Raw genomic sequence first — 22,264 nt, forward strand, 5'->3', positions numbered from 1 at the left:
AACTTTTTCATATTCATGAGAAATTACTACTTCCTTGCGCTTGTAATACAATATACTATTATTAACAGCTGTGGCCAAATAACCAACTTTTTAATTTATCCTTTAAGGAACTGTATAGCTCCTTTGCAATACATTTTAGAGAGTATGCTTATAGCAACTTTTTTATTATTTTGACCACTAGTACCAACCTTCATTTGTTACATTATTTTTGACACCCTGTATGCCGTCAAAGTTAAATAACTTTTAGTTTCAAAGTGCCAACCGATTCACAGAAGTTTCAATAAATATAACAATTTATTACCTTCTACATTGTTATCACTAAATATCATTTTTGAATCAGTTCTCCATTTAATATTTCATGGATTTTGTTCAATCTTAAAATCTTCTCTTCATGTAATCTGATTTGATGGATTTCACTATCCTATATGATTTGCATTTGATTTATAATGGAAACTAAATAGGTAAACAATGGCCTGTTATAAGTTCATCAGTATTAAACAAACTTTGGAATATTTCCATTGTATATCCTCTAGATATTAACGATAAGAGTAGTCTGTGATCTGAATATCAATTACATGTCCCTAGAAAGCATTATGTAACTTAACAAGTTAATTGCGCAGTCAGGTCAAGATCAAAATTGATCCGCTCTCAATGGCGCAATACTGTCTAGCGTATTGTTACAAATTGAATACAACTTTTCTTCACTGATGCAGAATAACAAATCTGAAGTCACTTGCTTTTTTAATAGAAATTATTACAGTGACTAAGATAAAAGCAAAGCTTAAATACAGGGTGGCCAAAAAATCTCTGTAACTCAAGACTATGCTAGCATACATAAACTGTATGAGACTTTGCCACCAAAGCCACCCGTGTAGTAAATATGATGGTTTGAAGAAAAGTACTCGAGTAATGAAGGAGGGTGTACAAGGGGCCTAATAAGGCCTAAGTGCCGCGGTGGACAACAATTCCACCACCCTCCGGCATACATACATACATACATACATACATACATACAGAGTGGCCAAATGAAAACGAAACAGAGCCATTTTCAGGAACTGCATCAAGATTGTAGAAAAACGCTCGGACCCGTCGATTTTAGATTAAAGGGGGACATTCTTTGCTGGTATTTTTGACTCCGCCACTTTCACCCCCAAGCAAGGGTAAGCATCACCCCAAAATATTTAAATGGCATTGGGGGGTTGAGTAATATTTCTTTTGAAAGCTCTAAGGAAATATCTAACTTCTGTTGGAATACAACTGTAAATATTATTTAATACCCCCAGTATGTACTTATATATTTCTTGGGTCCCATGCATAATCATTGACATCAAATAACTCGAAATCTATTAGCAACAATATGAATCACGGTGTTTACGAGATATGTACACAAACTTGACCTACTCCATTACAAACGGTAGTGTGTTTGTAGAACGAATAATTAAATTAGTCGAAAACGAGATGAATTTGAATCGTATTTTATACGAAATAATATATCTTATTAATATCCTTCTTTTCTTCTGCTAAGAATACTGCCATGTAGTTGCAAAGTGGTCTAAATAATTGCTAATTAATTAATACAAATATTTCAATCAGTCGTAACGTCTTTCTTTAGATACGCACTAGCAAAACATTTTAAATGTATTATTCTCAATCTAGTATCTAATATTATTTTAAATTAAATAAAATTAGTATTAATAATACTATTAATGATTTACCCTTATTAATGATTTACCTTGTGTGTGTATAAGAAGAACAAGACGCACATATTCAAGTTGAGGAGTGGCGCTTACATAAGTTCCAATCACCCATCCAACTAAATCACGATGAAAGTATACATCACGACCATTTCGAGCCACTGGAATTCCACGGTCACTGGGATGATGAGGGCGAAGCAACATTCACAAATAACGGATTCACAGGTGAATATCTTTTTTGTTGGTATGTAATACTTAATAGGATTTGAAGAATGATTTTATTAATGAAATGTGAATAAATTCATACTACCCTACGAGGAAATGTAATTTGGCAAATTTCATAGATAATCTCTATTCAATTAAGAAAAAATTTACTTACTGGTTTTACTTGACCAAGTCAGTATCACCTTGTAAGTTGAACTTAAATCAATGATTACTTAATGTAGCTAGTAAATTGTTATTGTCTGTGTAATGGTTATGGTATAACAAGTAAATTATTGACATTTGATAGGTATGCATTATTACCCATAATTCAGGTGTAAGTTACTCCTACTTTTTATGTGATTGAGAAAAACTAGTTACACCCTGTATAAGACGCATTAAATAGATGTATTAACTATTTTAGCTACACTTCGCTTCTACGACAGAGAGTTACCCATTTTGAAAGGAGGACCCCTCCACGATGATCAGTATGTGTTCGAACAGTTACATTTCCACTGGAGTGAAGATGACCACAGCGGATGCGAACACATTTTTGAAGGACGAGCGTAAGTTTCCCACTCATTTTTCCAATTAACTGACGCGTCACTAATTACCCAGATCGCAATTTATACGCAATTGAGGTAGTTTTAATTGTTTTCAAGGTGAGGTCGTAATTGTTCGCAAGAAAACGTGGAAAGGAAAATTATTTGTTAGGTTTTGAAAGCGATAACCCTCTAGTTAAAAATGCCTGTAATAATTGCCTATTGTATAATGCTACGATAGCGTACCTACTCAATGTGGCCATAAATTATGTTACGTTTTTCTAAGCAGTAGGTAAGCAACATCATTAATTAAAAAAAGGCGTAGGTCATGATTATAATACTTAAAATAACTAATTATTAATATTTTATAAAAAAAAAATACAATGAAAAAGTTAAACTTATATTTGCCAGTCTTGTCTATATAATAGCTTTTATTTTGTCATGGATTTGGTAAAGCGAAATTTACCCGAAAAAATTTAAAAAATGTGTTGCAAACGAAAAAAAATTACTGACCTCCCAATATTTTGTAATGGCTATACAAAATTCTTTTTCTTAACATTCACAGTCGATTAACAGCACTGTGCTAATATATTTTGCTTAGGTATATGGATATTTAAGTGTTAATTGTATATTAATGCGAGTTTTTAGGTGAAAGTATATTGAATTTCTATATTTAGAATAACAAATAGGTATGTATGTAGTAAATAATAAACGATGTGTATAATGTATTAGTGCAAGGTCTATGGTTTTGGTTTTGTACTTCACCATTGGAACTATTTTTAAAGCCATGAACTGGCACTGTATGTTTCAGTGTAAAAAACTGTTACAAGAAATATGCGGTTTTAAGTGACACCGATGTTCGAAGAATTATAAACACATTTACAATTTTATGTTCAGTAACTGTGGCTTTTGACAAGGGTTTTCCCCTCGCTAAATACTGAGATTGTAATAATAAATTAAATAAATCATATTATGTAATGGAACCGTTTTGGTGAATACTTGTTCTTGTTTCAAATTTATTGAATTGAACTGTATGTCGAGAAAAGTTTTCGCTGTGATACAATGTAATCGTAATTTCTACATTACGCCCATATTACTACGAAGTATTAAAAAGTTTTTTTAAGAAGTTTTTAGGGACAAGTAGATGTTTTTATAATATCTTCAATATCATTTCATAAAAATATCAGAAATTAATGAAATACCTCTTAATGGCGATAGTTCCAATGATGTTTGGTAAGCACATCAAAAATGAATGTCAACTATAAAATAAAAGAAAGATAATAATATATTTACTATTTCACATAAAATCTGATTATTAGGGATATGAAATGTTAGGGCAACTGCAATGTGGTACAGGGTTGACTGTAGGCCGGGTTCTACTTCACATTTTAGTAATCTCACAATCCGCGTCTTGTACAATAGTAGGTACATGTCTCTGATCTGAAGCTTCGCATCGATCAATTTATTCGATACGTATACACCTTAATGCCTCCCCTATAGGCCTGGCGTGCCGGCACTTTTTAAATAATTCAAAAATAGGAAAAACAATCTCAGAATTGGAAAAGTACGTCATTATCGTTTTGCTTCCTGAATATTAGGGATATATTTGCTAGTTCATCAGTGTTTTTGTAAGTATGAACCATTTTCATTTTTAAAACAATAACAAATTAATAAAACAGTCCCAGCAGAAAACTAAGTTACAACTGGTTGGTGCCGAGAAAGTTTTTTCAAACAGTGTTCTTGGTACTAGGTTACTTAAAAAAAGTTATTTTAATTTGTTCTATCTATGAGCAGTTAGAGGAAAATATAGGAATAGAATACCTAGAAACATCGTACGATTTTTGTTTTGATTATTGGCAGTATTTATTAATAACAATTTTGGATATTCACTGACGTGCTTTCCTCTATCAGGAAAGCACGTCAGTGCTTTAATAACGTTTTTATTTACATTTAGAAATCACTGATCTTTATCTAACTCTGAGTGTTTTCAATAAAACTTATTCAAATATAGTAAATGGGTAACGTATAGGGTGATCACATAAAGTAAATTATAACTTTATTTTTGAAAAATTAAGAACGGATATTTCTTAGCTCATTTTGTTAGGCGAAATTTCGCATTATTTTAAAAGAGGTTATTTCAAGGTTAAGCTTTTCGAAAAAAGCCATAAACAAAGACTTCGCTAGGTATATTACATATACCCACGATATACTAACTTCATTTAATACCTTTCTCATTCTCTGTATTGCAAATAATTGTTTTAACATCCTGTATATATTCACTAACATAAGCGTGGGTATAATTCATTTCATCAGACTTATACTGTAAACGAAGTTTATGGAAATTAATTAGTTTCATTTGACTAATAGTGTTAACTTGTTTTGATTGCTCATCCGATTTATAGACTGGTGCAGTAATTACATAAGTACCTACGAGTCACTTATCTCGTTCTAACATCACATATGTGTTGGTTTGTGTTCCGGCTACTTGATTCATTATCTACTTCGTGTTTAATTTTTGCTACCAGTAATAATCACTTCCAATGAAAGCAAAGAAAATAAGAAATTATTTAAAGGAATTCTGATCATTTAGATATTTAGAAAATAAATTTGGTAAAAATGTATTATTACTAACAAGAAACAAAAAGAAATTATGGGTAGATGGAGATGTTGCATGGAATTACTGGATGATAAAGATAACATGGTTTAATAACCAAGTAATGAATGAAAGAATTGTGGAGGGTGATACAAATCTAAGTGAATTCCAATATTATAAGAAAGGTGACAGGAAGGACTGTAATAAATACAAAGGAACTACTTTACTGATCACTTTTATGAAGATATTTGAAAAATCGTCGATAGAAAAATAAGACCATTATTAGAGCAAGCATTACAAGAATTATACAGTGGATTTAGAACAGGGGAAGTATACAAGATCATATATGTAAGATTTTTACGAGAAAAAAAAAAGAAAGTATTTATAGACTTCACGAAGAGCATTATTAGCAGTAGACAATCAGAAACTTTTTCAATAAAACAATGACTAAGGCAAAGATGTCATCCTCTGTTTTTTACTATTTTTATGGATGATATAATAAAGAAATGTTCACAGAAATTAAAGAGATTGTGTTTAGATTAGAGAAACAAATATGAAATTTAGAACGTGCATGTGCTAAAGATCTTATTATTTTGACAGATCCACAGAAAACTAATCAATGAAATAGTCAAATGCAATGGAATTAATCTAATCAAATGTAAAACCAATGTAATGGTGATAATAGGAACATATGAAAAGATAAAAATTAAAATCGAATATATTAAAATAAATCAAATGTCGAAATGGACGATAGTGGGAGGCAAAAAGTTTAAATTAATAGCACAATAAAGAAGACTAGACAGTAAAATTATCAATAATATATATTTAGGAGTACTAAAATAAACGTAACCAAGTCAATTTATAGGCAATCCAAGTCAATTTTATTAATTATAACGAGCGGTCAAATAAAAACGTGGTCGAAGTTGGCTCTGACACATTGGACGTAGGGAGTAGCTTATAGCGACCAACTTAACCTCATTTCTCAAGCAGCTGTCAGTTTCAATAACGTTAATGACTATATAACTTTATTTTAAAGAATAATCGTGATAACAATAACAAACAATTAAAGGAGCTGCGGAAAGTGTCCCCCTCCTTGTTCCAAGCAATTTTCACACCTGTTCCTCAAAGAATTAAAGACATTTTCTAAGATGCTCGGGGTATTGTTAATTTCACGAATCTTGTCTATAAGTCGAGCCTGCAGATGGTTTAAATCAGGAATAGGCAGTTCAAAAATAGTGTTTTTAAGGTAAGGCCACAAAAAGAAATTACACGGCGTAATATCACATGACCTCGGTGGAAATTCATGTTCAGCATTGAGACTTATTAGTCGATTTTGGAAAACTTCCCTCAACATATTCATCGTCTCGCCTGCCGTATGTGCCCTTGCGCCATCTTGTTGAAAGTAAAAGTTTGTAATTTCGTTTTCTTCCAGCTGGTTAACAAAATGAGCGATAATTTCTTCTCTATACCTTTGCGCAGTAAGAGTACCAATAAAAAAAATAGGTCCATAAATCCTCCTTCGATTGAGAGCACACCAAACTCCAATTTTTTAAGCGTGTAGAGGGCCCTCGACAAAAAAGTTATCTGGTTTTTCAGAAGACCACATTCTCATATTCTGTGAGTTTACGTAACCACTTAAATCAAACCAGGCTTCATCAGAAAAAAAGGTGATATTATGAAGTTCACCGTAGTTGTTTAAAAACCATTCACAAAATACAGCCCGTCGCGGAAAATCAACTTCATGAAGTTCTTGCTGACAAGTTAAACGATAGGAGAACAAACGCAAATCTTTTTTTAACACTGTGTGGCAGGTACCGACTGATACTCCCACCATTTGTGATAAAACACGTACAGAAGTTCTTGGCGCATTTTCCATTATTTGTTGGACATTTTCTTTTAATTCTTCAGTCCGCTTTTTAGGTCTGCCGCTTCCTTCTTTTCTTGTTACACTGCCCGTTTCACGAAAAACATTAACACAACGCTGAACTGCACAAATTTTGTACTCAACACCGGGAAATTGATTTTGAAATTCTATGAAACATTCCTCAATAGAAGACTTCCATATTCCATCAATCTTGCGTCCATTTCTAAAGTAGGACTCTATGATAAACACTTTTTGTTCTTGAGAAACACCATTTTAAACGCTTTTTAAAACGAAAATATTCAAATTGATAGCGGCGATATAGCGCTTTGACAGATGACGTTTAAGTTCATTTGCTATACGCTACGCCCTACGTCCAAATTTTCAGAACCAACTTGACCACGTTTTTATTTGAACGCTCGTTATATTTATATTTTATTATATCTACACTAACCATGTCATAAGAAGGCAGAAAAGCAAAATACAGGCAGCAGAAACGAAATGCCGTGGACGAGTGACAGGGATTACAAACAAACATACACTGAGAATTACTGAAATAAGATAACAGGCTATAGGTACATTACCTATTACATTTGTTAAAATAAGACAATTTAGTTGGTGGGGTCATCAACAACAGAAGATGGTTAAAATCGGTTAAGAATATATTGGAGGCAAAAAAATGGTGGAGGAGAGTAAGAGGTAGGCGAAGAAAAAATCATGGGACACTGTTACAAAGTGGTAGAAGAAATATTGAGGAACCATGGAATGAGGCAAAAGCATTCACAAAAAATAAGAAAATATGGGCGGATTTTCTTAATAAATGAAATGAAGTATATTGCAGTGAATTATCTTAAAACACTGTGGTAAAAAGGATTGCGACTGTAATAAATACCTATTATAATTTTTGTATGTGATGTATCTATTTTGTATAAACGTTTTAAATGTTACTTTTCCACTCCTTCCATATGATACAAAAATAATAAAAATGTATAACAAACTCACATAACTAAATAAATAGTTTTTAGTGCATATTGTCATTATTTATATAAAGTTTCAGTATAACTCTCATCATTACTTCAATTATTATTATCTAAGATTTAGAACCTCCTAAAAGGGAATACAGCTAATGTTTATATTAGCCATTCTAATTTCAGCAAATAAATATTGAAGCATAAAACAATGATCAAGGAAATGCTACTGAAATAAAATAAATAAATAATTCACTTATTTTCAAGAAAATATAAAATAAAAAAGAAGTATATCTTTTGGTCTATAAAATTAAAAGATTTAGTTTGATGAGTGATAACAGTCACAAACTTTTGATTTGCACTATATCTAATAAGACAACCCGCCAGTAATATTAAAACATTTCAAAAAGTTACCTTATTTTTTTTTCATATTCTTTAGTTCTTTGAAAATTATTGGCTAAACATATAAATAATTTGCCACGAATCAACTTGTCACGTGTCTGACACTTTTTGTGCTTATAACCTTTTCAAGACCACGCCGCTATCAGAATATTCTGAGGAACATTAATCTTTGGAAATATTTGACTTCTAATTAACCTTAGTCATGCAGTGAAGGACATCAGTCTATGTTAATCAATAAAGTAGAACATGCATGCAGACCAAAAATTTTAAACGTATTCTATACACTCTGTATGAATGACCATAATCTATTTAAATATTATCAGTGCGACATTTGTTATTTACCCATCAGTTTTATCGCCACCTCTAGGTCACATACTTAGCATTAGAATCACCGTCTCGTGAATATAGAGCATATATAGCTGTCATCACGTTTTAAGATTCATATCATATCATTCCTCTTTATTTTGTCATTAGCAATAAAAAATACTTACTTAAACTTGGAAATCTACCGAGTTTTTAGATAAGATATTAAACAATTGAAATATGATAACAGAATATGAACTGCATGAAACATCAACAAATATAGTGTTCCATTATCTGTTTTCGCTGAATTATTTTTTTAAACAATAGATACCATACAGACAGGAACATGAGATTTCCATATTAGATTATTTATTGTTATGTCTTCTGTTTTTTTATTATACTCAGTCGACACATGTAAAAATTTATATTCAAAATATGATGCAAATAAGTATATAGGTGAGGATAATAAATTATAATAAATAAAATGGCTGTTTGGTAGGCTCTGTATATTATCTAGAAATCTGATTGTTTATCTAACCCATGATAAAATGTTTATTTATGGTATTAATATATCGTATAAATGACACGTTTTACCGGGTGTGAAATATGTAAATCAATACTGACAAATCGGCATTTTCTAACAGTAACTTAATAGGTAAAATACATTTTTGTACACATGTATAATACCAATACACGTAATTATACTGTTTGGAAAAACCGATTCCCGTAAATCAAATTACTGGATATATTGGGTATGCCAAATGAATTTAACCAAAAACCGTTAATTTTATAAAAAATTGAGAGGTGTTTTGTTCAGAATTGATTAAAAAATTTAGAAATGATGTTATTTTCCAGAAAAATTCACGGGCGTACGAAATATTTTTTTAAAGGGGGCAGTAACCCACCTCAGGCACGTCACTGGTGGGTGAAATGGATAACAGATATCTTTATTTTATTCACCATAACTAATGTGTTATTAATACCAAATTTCAGTTCAATATATGTTGGTCTTTTAGAGATATTAAGAAAAATTCTTAAAAAAGTTTGTTTTCAACACCCTATATCTCACAAACAAAGCGTTCTAAGACCTACGTTTATAAGAACTTTTCTTATTAAAAAATGAATTTCTATCAACTGTTAAAACCTACCACAAAAAACTGACTCACCCTGTACAACTCCACATGTAAATATTCTTATAACATTTACTTGCTCAGTCCTGCATATAAAATTGTTTACTTTTATTTATAAGTACGTGAAAATAATTCTTAAAATGTGAGGTTAGGATAACAGCAAACGCATATTTTACAAACGCTTTTTTTTAGTTATTATTTTATTTGAGTACATTTAAATAGTAACAATGAATAAACAGAACATCAAAGATTTTATTTTTGTGGTTACTTTTGTTCTACACGTTTTACTTTTCAAGATTTCAATACCTAAAAATGCCAGAAATTTGACTATTTCTCGACCATGGATATGGCCACCTTAACAATTTACTGTGGCAGTCGCTGAGGCCACGTGGCGAATGACGCTAGAGACTACAGTTGTCCAGCTATGTAGTGGTTGAATGTACTATAACTTCAATATTTTTTTCTCGGAAACTACAAGGATTTAACAAAATTTTTTTACGATATTGATTCCATTTCTCATCTATTCCCAAATTTTTTTGGATAAGTTGTGAATCACCCTGTATAAAGTAAATATAGGTATGTAAAGCAGATTAAAATGTATTTTATAGTACAGTAGAGTGCAAATCATAAATAAACTGGAAGGTACAATTAGGATCCAACAAACATTATTTTTCATATAACAAATAAAATCCTGTTATATTAAATTCACATCACGTATAAATATATAAATAAATATATCCGAGAATCTTTTTTGATAATCATCATAAATTATACATAGCATCAGTACATATTTAATAACAGTTGACTAATAGTTCATCTTCGGGCATTTCCTGAAACTAGTAGGTTTTTAAACTAAAATGGAGGCTTCATAAATGTGAAAAAATATGAAAAAAGTCTGCTTTATAAGTAAATCGCTGAAATTTAAGATGTAAGTATTTTTAATGAAGCTTATTAGACCACGTAGCGAAATTCTTATTAAAAAAATCCCTGAAATTATGAAGAGAAGGCCAGATATTGTCAACTGGATCAACGTAATTGATTCTACATATAAAGGGTCACAAGAAAGAAAATTGATTCGAATTATGTCCCAAAAATAATAATATTAATAATAAAATATTCATTTCTTTTATATGAGGCAGGAATTTGTTTAATATCTAGATTACTATCCAACTAGATCTATAACAATTAGCAGTGTCAGTTAATGATAAGCCTGGTCATCAAATTTTAACTTTTTCTCTGAAACACGAACGTAATAGTGTTATTTACTAATTGGAAAATTACAGGAAAATCGTATTGAAAATTATGTGTGACGTTACATTTCCGTATTTCAGCTATATGTCATTTAATTTTTATGAAGAATATGGCCGTCCAGTTTGATAAACCAGCAATATTCACCCATCATTTCTGATGAAATCGTTCCCCGTGTTCATCATTTACAACACTAAGGTTTTCAGGGAAACAATCCAAGGGTTAGTGAAGAAAATGAATTTTCAGTTACATGCGACACAACACGCTAAATTTTTGTAGTTTCTTATAAGTTCTGCTATTAGTTGGTAGTTATTTGCTTTATGATGGCCTAAAAATTCTTTCAACACAGAAACAAATGATTCCCAGGCTGCCAGTTTTATTTTAATTTAAAACGTTCGTCTTTCAAAATTTTTCTGATTTGGGGACCTGTAAATATGCCTTCTTTTTTTTTGGCGTCACTCAAATTGGGAAAAGTAGTTTTCAGGTACTCAAAAGCATCACCTGTTTTGTCAAAAAATTCTTCGTCACTCCCAATTTGATGTTCAGGTCCCACTGAAGGCTCATACTTAACAATTTACCGACTAGACACATATGTATTTCTCTTGTACAGGTAAATTTTTCACCACATAATGCTCTGTAGCTCGGCTATTACATAAGCACAAGAAGCATAAAACTTAGTGAAGCCACCTTGTAATCCATGCATTAAAGCAATTATTTTAAAATCCTTATATTTTCATAGAATTAATAATTTTTTTTCGATTTGTGTTAAATCCTGACGCAATGGAAATATTTGATTTCAGCAGGAAAAATCTGTTAAGAATCACATGTCAGTTTCATAACAACATAAACCACGTTTTATCGTCATTCTATCATGATATCTATGTTAAATGAGAGAGGGTTTCTACCCCAAATAAATACCACTTAGGTCCTTTTACAATACCTATTTTATTTTACAACTACGTCACATTTAATTTACTCCGCCCCATTACGTCTCTCTACGTCGACTGTTGGTTCTCCCCACTTTTCTCGTTGATCTCGTCCGCCTGCCATCGAGTGGTTTCGTAGCAGTTGCGTAGTCGCAGATCGCAGATGCCTTAAGTAGGAAGATAGTCCGCAGTAGGGATCATGTAAGGGTTTAAGAACCCCTAAAGTACACCACCGTTAACACGGCCATTCTGCAGTTCGGGCGTCCTCGACCGAGAAACGAGTCTGTAACACAAATAAACCACCAGTACCTAGTCTCCTTTACACATCGGTTTATGCTGTTATATTACTGTCAAAACAAACATTGGTATCAGGATTCAATGTATCGACTGTTGAACTGAGACTACCTCAACATCGGCCTCATAAAATTTGACCCTGCAGCATTAGCAGTTTTGGTTTAATCAACATTTGTTTCAGCAACATAAAGGTTATTAGTACGGGTCCTTCTAGCAAAATTTTTAATTGAGAACTGACAAATTTTTGTTTAACTGTTCATTAAAAGCTCCCTTACACATTATTACTCATTTCTACTGCTCGGTAATTTTTTTCTTACTACTCTGTTTTACTACTAATTTTCGACATTTTCAACTCTGGCGCTGTTGTTCTTCTAGGTGGTACTGCCACCTTCTAGGTATAGTGGTACTGCCACTACCCTCCTTCTTAGACAAACACCTCTTAGACAAACACCAGGTGGTACTGCCACCTTTTAGGCATAGTGGTACTGCCACTACCCTTCTTCTTAGACAAACACCTCTTAGACAAACACCAGGTGGTACTGCCACCTTTTAGGCATAGTGGTACTGCCACTACCCTTCTTGAAAATTACATAATCATTCGTCAGACAAAATCCAGAAATACAGATCCCTGTTATATTCCGAGTCGTTGTCTTTTCCGTTTTCCATTCATTTTTTTTTTCACTCATTCATCTATTCATAGGCGCCATCTTAATTCACTCACTCATCATACAATCATTCAGTCAATGTTCATTTATTTTCAGTTCAAGTCTGTATTTTTTTTCAAAACAGTGTTGCTGTAATGGGCTTTAGTCAATGTTTTATTATCACAAAGTACTAGTACGATGCTACCGTACTTCCCCAACTACGGTACTGCCGAGTTGGTATTTAATTTATTAGAACTATTCTTACTACTGTTGCTCTTCTTATTTATCATCATAATCTTTATTATTTTGTGTAAGAATAACTTTAAATAAACAGAAAGCCAAACAAAAAATGTACTCACATGTTATATCATATTGTCTGGTAGTTATTCTGGACTTCTAGAGGCCAACGCCTCAGCTGCTCATGCGCTGCTACTGTTGTTCGCTTTCCCTTCTGCAGTAGGTATCTTTCATTGGGGAGAATTTCACGTACTTTGAATGGTCCATGGTATCTGGGTTTCAGTTTTCCTCCGCCTGTTTGAGAATCCTCAACAGCGACTAGATCATTTTTTTCAAATAGTTTTGCCGCATAGCGGGACACATCGAAGTGTCGAGCCCGCTGATCTCTAATTTTATTCATTCGCATTCGTGCTTGTGAGACGGCATTATCAGGGTCAACGTCATTTCTATTGATCAACACATCTGGAAGAAACTGCTGAGTTGCCGGTAGTTTCGGATTTAAGCCACAGTGCAAGGTCATGGGAGAAACTCCAGTAGTTGAATGAACCGTAGTATTTAGTGTAACTTCTATATCTGATAACGCGGCTACCCATGTCTTTTCTTTCTCGGCGGTCAAAGTAGCGCGGAGCAAATTGAATAAAGTTCTCATTATTCGTTCAACTTGACCGTTGCCTCGCGGCATCCCAGTAGCAATATGATGGAGCTGCACATTTTGTTCGCTTAGGAAATTTTTAAACATTGTCGAAGTGAAGGCTGCACCTCTATCAGCAATAATGCGGCGGGGTTTTCCGAGGTCAGTAAATGCTGAGTGCAAAGCTTTTATTGTATATTCAGAGGTCTTTTTCGTGATTGGTTTCAAAAGAGAGTATTTTGAAAAGGCATCCACAATTACTAATATTTGTGTACACCCATTAGATTTGACAAGTGGCCCTGCATGATCTATGTGCCACGTATCTAATATATCCCTAGGTTTTTCTCCTTTTTGCCAGAAACCACTTCGTCGTCCAGTGTGAGATTTTCCTAGGACACAGGCCTTACAATTTCTTATGTATTTTTTTAGACATTGTCCCATCCTTGGCCATTGCAGATCTTCACGCATTTTTGCAATGCATTTGTCCCATCCAATATGTGAAGATTGATCATGGTACAGCTGCATTGTTTTCAAACGAGCCGCAATTGGGACAAAACACTTAAATGGTTCAGTTTTTGTCACTATTAGTCCATCATTTACTGTATAGTCAGTATACTCCGACGGATTTTCCTTTACATTTTTACAAAATTGGTCATATTGTTGAAAGTCTTTTAAAGTTGTGCACGATTTAGTTATGTCCTTTAAAACGCTAACACTTTTAACTGGATTTCGGCTAAGATAGTCTACATGCGCTAATTTGGGTCCAGGTCGATATTCGATGTTGAAGTCATAATCTTGCAATATCATCCACCACCTAGCTACTCGTGGATGTAAATTCTTTTTAAGAGCAGTAGCTCGAACAGAATTACAGTCAGTGTATATGGTAAAATGTGTTCCATACAGGTACACGCGAAAATGTTCCACCGCATCGACAATAGCCATGGTTTCCAAATCATAAGAATGATACTTGGATTCATAGTTTGTTGTTCGTCTGCTATAATATGCGATAGGATAAGTAAGATTATTCTCTTTTTGGAACAAAACTGCACCTATACCAATCGAACTAGCGTCTGTATGTAATTCGCTTTGCAGCTTCGGATTAAAAATTCTTAGAACAGGTTTATCAGTCAATTTCTCAATGATTAATTGTCTTGCACACTCGCACTCGTCAGACCATTCAAATGGTTCACTTTTTCGCAACAGTTTAGTGATTGGAGCCGTAATAACCGAAAAACGTTCTATAAAGCGGCGAAAATAACTGGCGAGACCCAGAAACTGTCGTACACCTTTCACATCTTTGGGAGCAGGCGCTTCTTTAAGAGCTATAACTTTTCTAGTACTAGGCCGTACCGTTCCGTTGGCAATAATAACTCCAAGGTACTCTATTTCAGTGGCAAAGAAGACACATTTCGCATAATTTAATCTAAAACCCGCACTCGCTAAGGCATCTAATACCACTTTAAGATGCTGGAATCCTTCTTGTACAGTTTTTGAGGGAACCAAAACGTCATCCATGTACACGAAAGCCATATTACCTTTTAGTCCTTCTAAGGCTTTATCAATAGCGCGCTGATAGACGGCCGGAGAGTTAACAAAACCAAACGGCATTTTATTATATTCAAACAAGCCATCAGGGGTGATAAATGCAGTAAAGTGTTTCGAGTTTTCTTCAATTTCCATTTGGTGGAATCCGGACTTCATGTCCAGAGTTGTAAAGAAGCTGGCATGACATAGTGCATCAATTTGGTCCAAAATGAAAGGCAAGGGGTAGCGTTCTCTAATAGCTTTTTTATTAATTTCCCTATAATCGACGCACATTCGTAAATCGCCAGTTTTCTTTCTTACAAGCACAATTGGGCTGGCATAAGAAGACGTACTCTCTCGAATTATTCCACTGACCAATAATTCGTGGACAATTTCTTGTACTTTTATTCTTTCAGCATGTGCTAACCGCCGAGGTCGAAATGCGACTGGCACATCGTCCTTTAAACGAATTTTCAATTCACCTGTCGTTATATTAGTAGCAGTCTTTTCTTGGGCATCTAACAGAAGTTGCTTTAATTTCAGTTTTGTGTGCTCGTCCAATCCTGACATATTAGCGTCAGTAATGTTGCTGAATGTCGAAACAGTCATAATTTGAGGCGCGTTGGATAGGTCATGGTACAATTCTAGTCCATTGGAACTTTTATCGACACGTACGTGACTTTGTCCAACAACATCCCAACCGATAATAGCGTCAACTGTTCCTGGGATTACATCATCGGGCACTATCGTAAACACAATTTCCAAAGTTATTGCAGGCAACACCGCGATGATTTCACATGTCCCGATACTACGCACAAGTTTTGTTCCAAATCCGGTTAGAAAGCGTCCGTCTTTATGAACAATGGCGTTGAGTCGTAGGGCAGCCGATTCACTTAAAATCGACAGATCTGCACCGCTGTCGATAAGATACGTAAAACTGATTGCTTTGTTATTGTATATTAAAGTTGCAATCGGAGATGTGTCAAGATCACGTCCTCGTCTAATTAACATTACAGTTTTGGGTTTCCCATGCTTCGACCAGCAATTTTTTTCTAAATGTCCTGGCTTTTTGCAATGATTACACTGAGGAATACCAGTGACTGCAGATTTATCACGAACGTCTTCTTTATGTAACTGATCTTTGCGTACTTGACGACAGACATCTTTTTGATGTCCCTGCTGCCCACATTGGTAACATGTTCCTTGAAAGGTTCCGTATGGCTTCCTAAATCTGGTATTCCGATCTCGGTGTTCTCTTTGGCGTTCATATTTCCGTCTAGATGATCCTGCAATGTCCGAATGTTTGGGTAGCCTTGAGGTCCTAACTCGCCGTGCATCAAAGTCACTTAATAACTCCATTAACTCACGTTCTGATGCCGGTTTTTGAATTTGCACGGCAGAGCGTGCTTCATCACAATCTAGACCGTATTCCACCATACTTAAGATTATATTCCACGGTAACTGCGCGTAAAACCTGCTAATGCAGCGCAATTTTTGAAGTCCATATTCACACAAAGATTCGCAATAATGGCTCCGTAAGACCGCGGCCTTATATGCGCGCGCTCCAGGTGTTTCGCGATCAGGGAACGCAATCGTAAAATCATTGCAGAAATTTGTCCAGCTTCGAGAAAGAGGTCGCCAATCACAATAATATTGATAGCCTCGGTTTTTCAATGCCTCACCAGCCTTGGCTATCATAAGAATGTCGCTAACATTTAATTCCTTTTTTAATTTCGTAGCGTCGTCTAACCATTCCTTGATGGAATACGTACTTTGGTCGGGATCGTAACTGGTCAATTTGAATGCCGAGTTCGCATGTCCGGCTGATGTTGTCGCCTGCGCGTTTAAGCTCTCCGACTCGGAGGCGCTGGGCGTTGGCGTTGATGCGGTCGCCATATTTGATAGCTTGGTGAGCTGCTCTTGTTGCGATGCCAAAATAGATAGCAGCGCTTCTGGCCAGTTAATCTTTTTCTTTTTCTGTGCGGGACCAGGTGAGGGCTGTTCATCCTGAAAGTCATCGATCTCCGGCACTTCTACATCAAGTTCTGGATGCTCCTCCGCCATTTTTACAACTTCACATTAATTGTTCTTTTATTTCACTTACACTACTTTAAATAGTTTATAAGTTCATCCCACTTCTGATGTTAAATGAGAGAGGGTTTCTACCCCAAATAAATACCACTTAGGTCCTTTTACAATACCTATTTTATTTTACAACTACGTCACATTTAATTTACTCCGCCCCATTACGTCTCTCTACGTCGACTGTTGTTTCTCCCCACTTTTCTCGTTGATCTCGTCCGCCTGCCATCGAGTGGTTTCGTAGCAGTTGCGTAGTCGCAGATCGCAGATGCCTTAAGTAGGAAGCTATCTTCCTACTTCCGCAGTAGGGATCATGTAAGGGTTTAAGAACCCCTAAAGTACACCACCGTTAACATCTATATTTTCATATTTTCGTAAAACTTTAAATTCCTGTAACAAAAAACCCTACGTGAAGGAAAAAACTGAAAGCAGATTCAAATTCAGGGAGTGAAATTCTACAAGAATCATTCCTAAACGATTGTGTGACAAAAATCATGTCAACCAGTGTAATCATCCTCTACTATTGCATTTACATACCTTCCTATTGGAAGTTATCTTAAACGTGATTCTAATAAAATGATATCATATATGTGGTCAGTATATGTAAGAAACGGATACATTTACGATAGAATTGCAAAAATGTAAATAAACAAGTAATATAAACACCAGATAATGAACTCTGTTTATTTAATAGCTGATATAGGTACCTACAGGAATATTGCGTTTGATGGCAGTGGAATATCAAATAATATCAATATCAAAAGTTTATAATTCACCAACATTATCGTTTTAAATTATCAAGTCCTGAAACATTTACTTTCTTTTTCTATAGCGACTTAAAAATATTTTACAATTTCATTACTTGTGCTTATAGGATCGAACCGAAATCCGTACATTTTGTTACACACTTTTATATTATAGAATATATTAGATAGCTAGATTTGTTTTGTATATTTATGTCGCTTTCAAATAAGGAACAAGTTTGTCTTAATGTCAGTAACAGATGTTGATTAACATCATGTGAAAACAGTAAATAAATAATAATCTAATAGATTTGGTATTAGCTGTCAAAACTCTTTAATATACACATACGAAAATACAATTAAACATTATTCTTCAGATATTCCATGGAAGCTCATGCTGTACACTACAACCAGAAGTACTCAGATTTCATCTGCGCTCAGAACAAACCCGATGGATTGGCAGTTGTGGCATTCTTCATCCAAGCTACAGATAACGAAGATAATCCTTGCTTTAACAAACTATCGACTGCCGTGAAAGACATGATCAAGATTAATTCCAGAACTAATGTAGCACCAGGTAGGTGTACAAAGACTACCAAATAACTTCTGTCTCTCGTTGCCTGCAAAAGCTGCATCCAAAATGAAGATAATTTGTGCTAATTGTTAAACCTTTTATTAAAACATTCTTGTTTGATAATTATTGGCATATTTACATATCTATTATTATTACATTTTTTTTAACGCATGACATTTCTCATTAATTATAAATCCAAAAACAATTGTATTATTATTAATCTGTATTATTGATCTGATATTGGATCGCTAACAGTCTTGAATTTTTAGACTGTTTGACATGGTTCAAAGATGAGGCTCATTGCAAAGGATACTATACATATCAAGGATCTTTAACTACAAAGCCATATACCGAAAGTGTGACCTGGATTTTATATCCTCAGCCAATTCACGTCTCAAGGCAGCAGGTAAGTTAATTCGTTTAAATACTGTTTATTATTTATTTTGAAATTGATATTATTGTTTTAATTAAAAATATTTTCCTACTCTTTTGTAATTTAATGAGAATTGAAAAATCGACAGAGGCTATTTTCCAAGACACAAAGTTTCAAGGATTACACAAATTGAAACTTAATCCGCGTGACAAAATGCAGTCACCTTGGAAAACTTACTACCAAATTTTAGATAACAAATAAATCAAATCAATTCTTTTTCTTTTTTTGGATATTTTGTTACACTGAAATTAAAAAAACTAGTAACCAAACCTGCGTCACAAGGTTTTTAATGTATTTATGCCTCTACTTCATCAAGACTATATGATGATTATGTGTTGATATTTCGCTCTCGTTTTGAAAACGATGCATTTTTTGACTAAATAATGAAAGTTTGAAATGAATGAATAAAATTGATTGGGCGCCAAAATAAAAAAATTTTAGTATTAATTTTGAAATTTTGGATTTTGAGAAATTTAGATTTTATTTTTATATAGTTGTAGAGCCTTGAGATTTATCTCAGTAGTGACTTCTAGCAGGAAATTGTATCAATTTTGCAACACATCACACAAAAAAATTAGAGAATGAAATTATAATTTATTGTCTAAACACACAAAGCAATATTCCACATTTAATTAATTAATTAGATGCTTTAAAAGATAGTATCTGCTAAATTTGACAAATTACCACTATAAAAACTATTATCTAATATTTAACTAATCTCTAATTTTAACTTGTGTCCTTTTTCAAAATAAATTTTGTTTATGCTGTAACCTCCGAATTCTTTGAAACTGCATGGACTTGCATGAAAATTTAGAATAAGGCTCATCTTAGGCTCAAGTTCAAAAGTGACATAAGCCCGATTGACGTTTTTTGTTTTTTAGGAGTAAAAACTACCCCTAAGTGAAAAAATAGAAAAAATTAAGTTTTAAGCATTTTATTGATAAAAATCTTGTTCAAGCACAAATATTAAATAATGTTCCATATTCTCGAACATGTTTTATGATATATTTGATCTTTTCGACCCTTTATTTAACCCTTAAAAACTACCCCTATGCAAAAAATAATGATAAAAAATTACTTTTTAATGATTTGGAATGATTAAATTGTGCAATTATTTAAAATAAAAGTTAACTTATAGCTAATAAAATAATTTTTCTCGTTTAACCCCTAAAAACCGGCTCTATATTGACAAAAATGATATAAAATTACTTTTTGAAAGCATGGAATGCTTTAACGGTGCAATTATTTAAAATAAAAATTCCCTCATTGCTTATGAAAGAATTTGTACCTCATAACACTTTTCAACCCTTATAAATCACCCCTGTGCTAAGAAAATGAAAAAAAATTACGTTTTAAATCTTTGAATGCTATAATTGTGTAATAATTTAACATAAAAATTCCCTTATATTGTTTATGAAAGAATATTTTACTTTTGCCATTTTCAACTCTTATAAACTACCCTTTTACCAATATTAATGTAAAATATTTTTATTATAATCGATTTTTAAATATAATCAATCATAAAAAAATTGCTACGCTGCATTTAAATAATCACACTAAATTTTTTTACTTATTTTATTTGTATAATATTTAAACTTAAATATAAAAATGTCATTGGTTTTTTTACCATAACTCGGTTAATTTTGAAGCTATAGTATCCTACAAAAAAGCATTTTAAAGATAATTTCAAGAGCTGTAAGATCGTTTGCATATAAAACCTTAAAAGGTTTTATATGCAAACCTTCGTTTTTTAAATAGAAAGGATCGTGGGGTTCGAGACAGGTCGTTTTTTCGCTAAAATGGATACTTCAAGCGGCGATATCTCCTTTATTTTTTATGCTATAGGAATAAAAAAAACAAAATATTTGTTGAAAAAAAAGCTACATTTTTGTCATCTATCATTTTTTACGTATCTTTCATAGTTTTAGAGTTATTATATAAATAAGGTAATTTTTTTTTAATAATGAAAAATACTTTTTCAACTTTTACCGAACATTATTTAAAAAATACGCACTCTGAACCGGTCTAACTTCAGGATCGTATGAAAAACACTAAAACAAAACTAATAGTAAAGGGTCTACGATTAATTTTAATTCTGATGGAAATGGTACAGCGTTCACTGCTCATTTTTCCTTAAAAAATATGAGCAACCCATCTGTTTTTGACGATAACTCCTTCAATTTTGCTCTAATTAACTTTTATAAGTACTCATTTTGAAGGTCTTCTTCAGTACTACAAAAAACTCCAGGAGCGTTATACACGTAAAATTAATCCTTTTTCCGTTATTTGACGTTGAATACATCGATTCGAGTATTTCCCCCGAAACAAGTCCCCTTCCACTAACCATATTTCGCTTTGTATAGGACGTACAACATTTTTTAAAAAACAATTTTCTTTGTGTATTTATAAGCTACATTTTTGTTCATTACACTTTTTTAATAAAATGTGTAGTTTTTGAGTTATTCGCGAAAAATACTTTCATTCAAAATTCCAAGTTTTCAATCGTGAATAACTAACAAACTGTTAATTTCTCGAAAAAATTCTTCGAATATGTTTTGCTCAAAATTTGATTCTCTTTCGATTTCCAACGTTATTTTTGAAAAAAAATTCCACCCCCGAGAAGGGGTGTCAATCAGCGCTATGTCACTAATGTTCATTGACCTTTTCTCTAACTATCTGCCAAATTTCAAGTCGATCGGTTCAGTTTTAAAGAATTCGGAGGTGATAAGCTTCAAAAAAATTAATTTAATTTAAATTTTATAGAGCTCTTTGTTGTGTATTAACTACACCGGTATATAATCTGTTAAACTGAATATTTAGGTTTCTTTAATAATAGTCTCTTTGTGACATTTGTTTCATATTTTCATATGTAGAATCACTGTTCCAAATAGAATAGTGAGATTCTCGAACACTATGTACAAGTAATACGGAGGGTTTTTTTTACTCGAAATCCATAGCACGTATCTATCAATATGTCACAAGAGACAGCAAGTACTCAAAAGAGTACTTGAGAAAATAATGAAGTTATCAGATGGTGGGGACTACCAAAAAAATAACATGCTGTGTTATTTTCTCATAAATTCAGGAGATATATACCAAATAAAAATAAAGTCTCTAGATAAAAATAGTTATATTAAGAAATGTTTAGTGAGTTATATCCCATGAGTGACATTTATACATAGGTTGGTCTAAGACATCAATCATAAAAATAACTTATTAAAATTCAGTTTTCAG

At 33.1% G+C, this 22,264-nt stretch overlaps 1 protein-coding gene across 3 annotated transcripts in view; it reads left to right on the forward strand.

Moving 5' to 3' along the window:
* Positions 1-22,264, forward strand: part of LOC108909253 (carbonic anhydrase 2) — a 50,209-nt gene that overhangs the window by 27,466 nt on the left and 479 nt on the right. For 2 of the 3 annotated variants that reach the window (XM_018713518.2, XM_018713519.2), the window contains 4 exons: positions 1,749-1,919; positions 2,320-2,461; positions 18,401-18,600; positions 18,867-19,003. In XM_018713518.2, the coding sequence (XP_018569034.1) occupies positions 1,749-1,919; positions 2,320-2,461; positions 18,401-18,600; positions 18,867-19,003 (650 nt within the window). The remainder of the gene's footprint in view (positions 1-1,748; positions 1,920-2,319; positions 2,462-18,400; positions 18,601-18,866; positions 19,004-22,264) is intronic. The other variant, XM_018713520.2, reaches the window with a different exon arrangement.

Source organism: Anoplophora glabripennis, unplaced genomic scaffold (genome assembly GCF_000390285.2).
Source record: "Anoplophora glabripennis isolate ALB-LARVAE unplaced genomic scaffold, Agla_2.0 scaffold235, whole genome shotgun sequence".
NCBI lineage: Eukaryota > Metazoa > Arthropoda > Insecta > Coleoptera > Cerambycidae > Anoplophora > Anoplophora glabripennis.